At 43.9% G+C, this 10103-nt stretch overlaps 1 protein-coding gene across 1 annotated transcript; it reads right to left on the bottom strand.

Moving 5' to 3' along the window:
* Positions 1 to 5001: 5001 nt before the first annotated feature.
* LOC148788442 (uncharacterized) lies at positions 5002 to 8432 on the bottom strand. Its single transcript, XM_088880080.1, has 3 exons — positions 7029 to 8432; positions 6482 to 6943; positions 5002 to 6090 (listed from the first exon to the last, which is right to left on the bottom strand). Exons 1-3 carry the CDS (start codon positions 8430 to 8432, stop codon positions 5002 to 5004), a joined length of 2955 nt encoding a protein of 984 aa, XP_088736206.1.
* Positions 8433 to 10103: the final 1671 nt, after the last annotated feature.

Here is a 10103-nt window from a genome sequence, read left to right as displayed (position 1 = left end):
GCTGCAATAAGCCGAAACGTTGCATTTAATGAACTGCCACGTGTTGTCCATCCGACCGACGTCACGATCCTCGAGGCGTCACCTGTCACCCATCCGCCGGTTTCAACTGGGCGCGTCTTTCCACACAGTGGTCTATATACACCCCCTTCTTTTAAAATCCACCTGCTCCATTGCTTCGTCCTCGAGATCGTTGCTAGAATCCCAGCGACCTGCCTCCTCGACCTCAACAAGGTACCATGTCTTTCATTAACTCGAGCTTTTCCTTTTCTATTTCTGCGACTTCTCCTTTGCATGAACTCGAGGGTCCCTCTATAGCTAGATCTAGGTCTAGATCTAGGTCGCAGTCTAGATCGAACCCCTCTAATAACCCATCTGACGACGAGACCCCTAGGTATGTTAGGTACCAACAATCTTCAGATAATAGTCCCTGGATTGGTATTGTTAGTAAAGTGAAGCAATCCATTTACCAAATAAAGGAAAAATACTTAATTCCCCACGATTTTGAGGTCTTGATCCCCAGATCGTTTGATCGCATGCATACCTCTCCTGTAGGATTTTGTACTCTATCCATCGGCCATTTTGAGGCTGGTTTGCGATTACCTCTAGCTCCCCCTGTAGCTCGCATACTCAAGGGATTAAGGTTAAATCCATGCAACTGTCTCCCAATTCCATTAATCACATTGTACTTTTTGTCATAATAATGCGAGCTTTCGATCTCGACCCCAGCTTTGATAATTTTTGGTCGGTTTATTCTTTTACTACCTCCACTAGGTCGGCCAATAGAGGTTTCTTCTACCTCACTTTCGGTAGACAATGTAGGTATCTAGAGCCCCTTAAATCTAATATTGGTCCGTGGAAGGATCGCTTCATCTTCGTTCGACCTCCCCCTGGTCAACAGTGGCCTTTTACTCTCAAGTGGTCTGTAGAAAAGTCCGAACCAGTTACTGAAGGAGAGGGTTTAGATGGGGATTTGATTAATAGTCTCACTTCTAACCCTTTTTTCCCAAAAAAGTTGCTGACCGAAGAGGTCTTCTGTCTTGCCCGCCTGTCCCGTGCTTCTGTACCCATCACAGGGTCACTAGGTGATTCTCTATCTTCTCTCCTGATTCCCTTTTGTTTTTTTATTTGCTAACTTTTTGAGGTCGTCATTTTGCAGAGAACAAAGTCATGCTGGGTCGTTTGACTAAGCGTGCTAAGCTCGGCAGGAACGAGCTACTGGTGAAGTCCAACCTACTCCCCAAGACCGAGCTCCAGGTCGCACAACTCCTCAGCGACCTGATCTGGACACCTCTGCTACTCCTACGGTCGATTTGCGAAGACCTAAGACCCCAGTTGACATCGGCAGTGAGGAAATCCAGGCTCACGACCTTCCCCCAGTTCGAGGTGCTTCCCCTAGCATCGAGATGGTTGGCTCGTTGGTCGAGGGAGGAGCTGCAGGTCCCAGCCTCCTCGGAAGCGCAAGCATAGGTCGCCCTCTAAATCTAAGACTGGGGGACCACATATTCACAGGCGATCTGAGGAGGAGCTCGCAGCCGCTCGAGCCGCGGAGGATGAAAATTTGAAGTCTTTGAAGGAGGTCGAAGAGTGGGAGCTATCTGCTTTTGCCGCTCACCGCACTGACTCTAAAAAATCTACTAAACTGACTGGGGCTCGGCTGGCACCTCACTGGAAGGTCTCGGATCATAGCACTATCTTGAACAGTGAAGCTGGGCAAGAATCTTACGAGATCTATAGGCGCACTAGTCTGCCCCGCGACCAAGCTGCACTCCTATCCTATCCTTATCCTCGGCTAGAGCAGCATGGTGCCCACGCCTTGGCACAGGTAACTGTTTTGACCTCTGCATCCCACTTTGATTTCCTCTAACACTGTATCGTCATTGCAGGCTAGCGCTTTCATGCGATCATTATCTTTAAAATGTACTGTTCAACGCAAGCGCCGCTTGGAAGCTCAGGAGAAATATCGAGAAATTCGGAATGATTGCCGGGCGAAAGAGAAAGAATGGGCGGCGGAACGTCAGCGCCTTGAAGAGGCAAAGGCTTGTCTCGAGGTGGAGGTCGCTCGGATGAAAGAGGTCGCTGAAGCCCATGGTGCTGAGCTTGCTAGAGCACACGAGGAAGGTCAGATGGCGGGCTTTTCTGCTGGGCAAGAGGCTGGTCTTGTCCAAGGTCGCATTGAAGGACGTGAAGATTTCTTGAACTCTGCCGAGTTCGCAGCTCGAGTTCGCAATGCTAGGTTGGAAGGAGCTCGAGATTTCTTGAAGACTCCAGTTTTTGATACTGCGGTCGAGATCAAGGCGAGCATCTACATGACACAGGGTTTTAACAAATGCAAGGCCCAAGCTAATAATTTGAAGGCATTTGCTGAAGGGTTCGATCAAAACAAGCTTAACCCTTTCGTGGATGAGAACTTTCAGCCCTACCCTGAAGAGCCATCTCCTCAAATCGAAGGTACCGAGTTTGCGAGCTTGATGGATGAGGTGGAGGCTTTGGATGAATGAGCTCGACCTTATGACCTCACGACCTGCATCTCTGCAAATACTTAGAGAATTTTTGTATAGGTACAAAGTCAGAGAAACAATTATGTTTTGACTATACACTGATGACTTGGAATTTTTGCTATGTTTATCAACTTTTGACAATTCAGTGTATAACAACTTTCTTAATTATTCAAAGACTGTGTGAATGGTTGCCCTTGAATATTTGCATTAGATGACAATGAAATATCAATGAAGTTATGAAAATTTTAAAATATACACGACCGTATGAACTAAAGAATTGTGAAGCTTACTGGTCTTGCGATCCTCTGAATGATCAGATCTTGTGATTTTTGCAGATTCTATGATCTTTCTCAGATCGAATGATCTTTTTCAGATCTTGTGATCTTTTGCAGATTCTACGATCTTTCTCAGATCGAATGATCTTTTTCAAATCTTGTGATCTTTTGCAGATTCCACGATCTTTCTCAGATCGAATGATCTTTTTCAGATCTTGTGATCTTTCTCAGATTCCACAATTAAATATAAGCAAACGCTAAATTGAAATGAGATAGGTAGCAGAAAAGGAACATGGTGATATTATGTGTCAATGATCTTTTTCAGATACAATATACATGAGCTCTCATCAACCTCGAGCTCGACCTTTCTTAGGTACAAAAAACGATCTTTATTACATGACCTTTCACAGGTTCATAAGTACGCATAAAATTTCTTCAAATTTTGAACATTCCATGGTCGCGGTAAGTCTCGACCTTCCAGATCTTGCAATCGATAAGTGCCTCTTCGTTTGATCTCCGTAACTTTATAGGGTCCTTCCCATCCCGGGTCAAGCTTTCCCACATGCTTTGATACCTCCACTTTCTTCAGCACGAGGTCTCCAACTTGAAATTGTTTGGGCCTTAGTCTTTTGTTGTAACTTTTCATCATTAAGCTCTTATGATGTAGTATCTTGGCATACGCGATCTCTCTTTTCTCTTCGATCACTTCCAAGTCCAAGCAGCGCTCCTCGCGATTAATTGCAGGATCATACATAGTAACTCGGTGTGATTCCTCGCCTATCTCTGCAGGAATAAGAGCTTCAGTACCAAATACAAGGCAAAAAGGAGTTTCACCTGTTGAGGACCTAGGTGTGGTTCGGTATGCCCACAAGACTCCGGGTAATTCGTCCAACCATGATCCTTTGGAATTTAATCTTGTTTTCACACTGCGGATGCCCTACTGCGGTGAAGTGTTGCTGAATTTTCAACTCTTTGCACCAACTTGTGATCTTCTTTCCTTGGAATTGAGTGCCATTGTCTGAGATCAAAATTCTAGGGACCCCAAACCGACATATGATGTTCTTCCATATGAATTCGATCATGTTTCCCTCCGTTACTTTAGCCACAGCCTCTGCTTCTACCCATTTGGAAAAAATACTCAACGGCTACTATAATAAATTTCTTCTCAGATCGCGCAGTGGGGAAGGGTCCTAAAATATCTATCCCCCATTGATCGAAGGGACAAGCAACCTTAACCGGTTCCATCTGGGTCGTAGGTGTATGGATTTGCGCTGCAAATCTTTGACATGCCTCACATCTCTTGACCAACTCTTTCGTATCTCTCACCAGGGTTGGCCAAAAATACCCTTGTCTGATAACCTTTTGGGCCAGTGACCTTCCCCCAGAATGATTTCCACAACTTCCCTCATGGATTTCCCTCATCACATATTCAGCTCTCTCTGGATCAAGGCATTTTAGCAATGGTCCTTCTATAGTTCTTTTGTATAGTTGCTCGTTAACCAACGTGAAACGAAGTGCCCTCATTTTCAATCTCCTTCCAGCAGTGGAATCAGCTGGTAAAATCCCTTCTTTCAAGTATCGGACAATTTCATCCTTCCACGACGGCTTCTCGCTTGCCATATTAACATCAATAACTTCGGCAATCGCGGATGTTTCTTTGATCATCAGTGTGATCTTGCGATCTTTAATTCCTGATAGAGTAGCTCCGAACTTCGGCAATGAATCGGCTCTGTCATTCTCATGTCTTGGGATTTGATGCACCTGACATTTGTTAAATTTGGACATTATGGATTTTGCTTTGGTATGATAGAGTATCATGCGCTCTTCTTTGGTCTCATAAGTCCCCTCTATTTGCAACGCAACAAGTTGTGAATCGGTGAAAACCTCTAGATCTTTCGCGCCCGCTTCCAGTGATAACTCTAAACCCATGATGAGAGCTTATATTCAGCCTCATTATTAGTGACCGGAAAAGATAGTCGTGCAGCGACCTCGATCTCTATATTTTCTGGGCCTTGTATTAATATTCCAATTCCTCCGTTTCCCGCATTAGAGGATCCATCCACATGTAACATCCATTTGCCCAACCTAGGCTCGGTTTCAGGCTCGCCCACGAACTCGACCATAAAGTCTGCTAATACTTGTCCTTTCAACGTCGTACGAGCTTGGTATTCGATGTCAAATTCCCCCAGTTCTACCGCCCACTTCGCAAGCCTACCTGAAGCTTCAGGTCACGCCAACACATTACGGAGTGGATGATTGGTTACTACAATAATGCGGTGACCCTGGAAGTAAGGTCGCAATTTGCGGGCCGTGACAATAAGCGCAAGTGCCAGCTTCTCAATCTGCGCATACCTTTTCTCCGCTCTATGTAACATTCTGCTTACGTAATATATTGGACTTTGCACTCCCCCTTCTTCTCTAACCAAAGCTGAACTAATTGCATTTTCTGAGACTGCCAAGTATACGTATAACACCTCATTCCCTTTTGGATTTGCCAGTAACGGTGGTGAGCGCAAGTATGTTTTTAAATCTTGAAACGCTTGCTCACATTCCTCCGTCCACTCAAAATTCTTGGTCTTTCTCAACACTTTAAAGAAAGGCAGATTTCTGTCTGATGATTTTGAAATAAAACGATTGAGAGAAGCGAGCTTACCAGTAAGTTTTTGGACCTCTTTAATGTTGGTTGGCGACTTCAGCTTCAGTATTGCTTCTATCTTTTCTGGATTCATCTTGATTCCACGTTCGCTGACTAGATAACCCAGAAATTTTCCCCCAGCCACTCCAAAGGTGCATTTCATCGAGTTTAGCTTCATTCTGAATTTCCTGAGGGTCGCAAAAGTTTGTTCAAGGTAAGCTATGTGATCATGCGACCTCGAACTCTTCACCAGCATATCGTCAACATAAACCTCCATAGTTTTCCCGATCTGATTCTCGAACATCCGGTTCACTAAACACTGATACGTGGCACCTGCGTTCTTCAGCCTAAAGGGCATCACCTTATAACAATATATTCCCCTTTCTGTTACAAATGAAGTTTTATCCTGGTCTTCTTCTGCCATGAAAATCTGATGGTAGCCTTGATAGGCATCCATCATGGAAAATAACTTATATCCGGCGGTTGAATCTACTAATGCATCAATTCGAGGAAGTGGATACGGATCTTTTGGGCATGCCTTATTCAAGTTTGTGAAGTCGATACAAACTTTCCATTTCCCTCCTGGCTTGGGGACTACCACAACATTGGACAGCCAATTTGTATACTGAACTTCCATAATGTACCCAGCGTTCAGCAGTCTATCCACCTCTTCTCTGATCACCTGATTTTTTCCACGTTGAAATTTCTTTTGTTCTGCTGCACAGGTCGCATGGTAGGGTCTACATTTAATCTGTGAACAATTACTTCCGGTGCCACACCTATAAAATCCGACGAGCTCCATGCAAAGATGTCAGCATTTTTTCTTAGCAATGATATCATCATGGTTTCTAGTTGTTCACCCAAGTGCGACCCTATCCTGGTAGTTTTAGAGGGATCTCCTTGGATCACCTCTACAACCTTATGAGTTTCCGCCGGCCGAATTCTTTCGATCTTCTCGTCAGATATTTGGCTTCCCCCTTCGATCACATCTAATTTCCTCCTTTTATCCGTGCTTTCACCCTTTTTCAGGGATAAATTATAACATTACGCGCTTTCTCGGGATCGCAAATCACCTCACCTATTCCTGCTCTGGTTGGAAATTTTACTTTCAGATGGTATGTAGACACTATAGCTCGGAATGCATTCAGCCCAGGTCTTCCAACGATTACATTATATGCAAAGGGCGTGTCTACAACTAAGAATTTGATCATCAACATTTTCCTTCGAGGGTCCTCTCCCATAGACACGGGTAAATCAAGGGTTCCTAATGGGACAATCTCAGTACCACCAAATCCAACTAATGGGGTCCTTACTGGTTCTAACTTCGTATTTTCTAACCCCATTTTAACAAGAACATCCCAAAGGATGATATCTGCTGAACTTCCATTATCAATCAGAACCTTCCGGACAGTAAAATTGGCTATGTCGAGTTTGATCACCATGGGATCGTTTTGCGACCTAACTCCTCCTGCCACATCTTTGTCCCCGAATGTGATCTCCTCATCTGGCTCAATACTCGCGATCAACTGGTCATGCTGAACATTTCTATTCTGCCGCTTTCTTGACCTTCTCGAATCTCCCCCTTCAGGTCCTCCTGCAATGGTATAAATGATGCCATACAGGCGCATTTCCTCCCAAATTAGCTTCTTTTACCACTCCTTTTCCTTTATCCTGTCTTCGATCGGGGCTTCTGGACCGGCTTCTGCGAGCAACATTTTCTTCCGCCCGACATTTCATTACTAGCTCTTTAAAATACCCTTGTCTTATTAGCCTTTCAATCTCATCTTTTAGTTGATAACACTCCTCTGTGTCATGCCCACGTTCGCGATGAAATTTACAGTACTTGCCCGAAAATTTCTTAGCAAGCGTAAATCTGGTATGGCGTGGCCATTTCAACATGTCTGACTTCTCTACGGTCAGTAGTGTTTTGGTCCTTGTGGTGTTCAGCGGCGTGTATCGGTGGTATTTTGGTCGATAGGCAAGGTCGCGAACGCGATCAGTATTTTGCTTCGCATCTTTTCCAGATTCACGGTCGCGGGTCCTTCCAGCACCTAACCACTCCCCGTCTTTCATCGCATTCATTTCTTCCTCATTAATATATTTTTTAGCTAAGCGCATCAACTGTTCAACATTGGTTGGCGGGTCTCTTGCTAGAGCTGAAGCGAAGGGCCCTTTTTTCAACCCATGGATGAGGATACTTACCATCATATCAATCCTTAAGTCTTGGACCTCCAGAGTTTCATTATTGAATCTGCCCATAAAGTTTTTCAAGGTCTCATTCTCTTTTTGTCTGATGGTAAATAGATAGGTCGCCGACCTCTTCTGCTTTCTTTTACTCGCAAAATGGAAGATGAACTTTCGCACCAACTGTTCATGAGATTCAATACGACCTGGTGGCAAGCTCATGAACCACTCTTGTGCCTTCCCCATTAAGGTAGTTACAAATAGTTTTGCTTTAATAGGGTCCGATTGTCCATAAAGATTCATCACCAAATCCAATGCGGACACATGTTCTTGTGGGTCCTTTAAACCGTCATATTTCGGTAAGTCTGGCATTTTAAAGGTCGTACTTATAATTTCCCTCAGAATTCTATTACAGAATGGCGAGTGTTTGTTTTGAGTTACCAGTTCTCCTTTCCGTTTCAACTCATCAATCTGTTTTCCTAGTAGATGAATCTGTCTGCCGACACTGTCAACATCTGCTCTCGAGATTGCAGGTTCTCGGTTCCGCCATCCACCTAGCGAACTTGACCCCACTTCAGAAGGGGCCACCATGCGTCCCTTCTCAGGGGCTCTTCTGCTCATCCCTTCAGAAATTCGTTCGGTCTCCTTTTCCCGTATCATTCTCCGTTGGGCATTTTCATTTTCAGCAGGCTGTGTTTTTTTTTCATATGCCAAAATGGCATTCCTACTAGCTTCTTCCATCATTCGTTGCAGTTCTCCTTGTGTTAATTGGACTATCCTTTCATTCCCGCCTCTTGCGGTCTCCTCGATAGCTCGCCTAGCACCTTCCGATCTATCCATGTTTTGGGTTTTATGTTTTATCTCTAAAATCGTTCCCACGGACGGCGCCAAACTGATCCGCCTCGATCACGTTTGACCTTGATCAACGACCACGACTACCCACATCACCGAGTTGGACCTGTTATTTGGAATAAAACACAAGGCTAGTCGGGATCGTCCCGACGACGACGCTCCGATGGCTAAGTCAGGTGTTGAGATCGAAAGGAGTATTCAGCGATCTAAAATATAAGTGTAGGTGAACAGTGTACCTTCTCTCAGAGTGGACTTAGGGTATTTATAGGCGTTTGAAGGTGGGACCCTCCTAAGGGACAGCTGTCAACTTTAGGCATGTCCATGCAATGACTCAGCTATTTCTCCCTTGGACACCTGTCCGATGGATAATACGGGTCGGATTCGCGTCTATGGGGCCCGATTCGAGACGTCATCAAGCCACAATGTGCCACATGCGATCTTGCGGTCTTTCCTGGCGATCTTCTTGATGCCTTTTTTCTTGCTCGACCTGCGATCTCCAGTGCGACCTATATGCAAGTCATGTTTTGTTCATTATTTCCTTGCGACATCCTTATCAATACCAGAAACTCGATCGGAGGCGCATCGGCAAAGTAAGATTTTGGATGCTGGACAGTAGGTTGGCATTAATGCCTATGAGTCTTTGGCTGTGACGGACGAGGTGTCATTCAGGTTCCAGTTAGGTTTTTTCCTGGTTCTCGGGGTTCGACTATGAGGAGTCGACGTGGATAGAGGTGTGCCACAAGAGGTGGATTGATGTCCGGCAAACAAGGCCGAGATGCAGTTATCCACGTGTTGAGTGACAGAGTCTTTCGTCAAGATAAGAGAAAGAATTTGCTTGATGAGGAATTTGAATATTTTATCAGCGAACGTTGCAGCGTGATCTCGCTACTCGACATAGAACTCTTAGTTTGAAACTGTTAGGGGTTGGGGCCCTCTTGGACGGTTCATGCACTTGGTGAGCTCATTAGGCTCCAGAACCCTGCCTAAGCCTTTCTCTCCGTGACTAAGTGCAAGAGACATAAATGTGAAAACTATAAGGAGAAATTTATTTTTAGCATTAATATGGACTTGTGTGGTAAGGGGCGTGGCTTGATGCTACTTTGGAGGAAAGATGTAAATATAGTTATTCATTCATTCTTGTCCTCACATATTGATGCTAGGGTGTTTAATCAACAGGGTGTGGGTTACTCACACATGGTCGTCCACTGGATGGATACTAAGTTCAATTTAATTGGGCGTGTTTTAATTAATTAATAAATTAGATTTATTAATTAAGAGACATTGTGGGTTTGTATATTTAATTGGATTAAATACCTATTGGACTTAATTAATTAATTTTTATTAAATTAGATTTAATTAAAATTCATTGGGCCTTGACTTTATTTTATATAAATTCAGTCCACTAGCAAATTGATGAAGGAGAGTTGATCAAGAAATTATAATTTTAGAAAGTGCAAACTTGACCATAATTATAATTCTCTCTATATGAAATGATTGAATCATACTATATGGATGGAAGAGTTACCTTATAGATGAATGAAATGTATCTAGATACATTCTTATTTATCTATACAAGGATATATATAATTATTTAGAAAATAATTATTACATAACACAAAACACAGAAAAATAAAAAAACCCCTCTCCCTCTCCTACACT

The sequence above is a fragment of the Sesamum indicum genome, linkage group LG4 (genome assembly GCF_026168435.1).
Source record: "Sesamum indicum cultivar Baizhima isolate 11 linkage group LG4, ASM2616843v1, whole genome shotgun sequence".
In the NCBI taxonomy this organism is placed as follows: domain Eukaryota; kingdom Viridiplantae; phylum Streptophyta; class Magnoliopsida; order Lamiales; family Pedaliaceae; genus Sesamum; species Sesamum indicum.
This window is presented reverse-complemented; position numbering and strand designations above follow the sequence as displayed.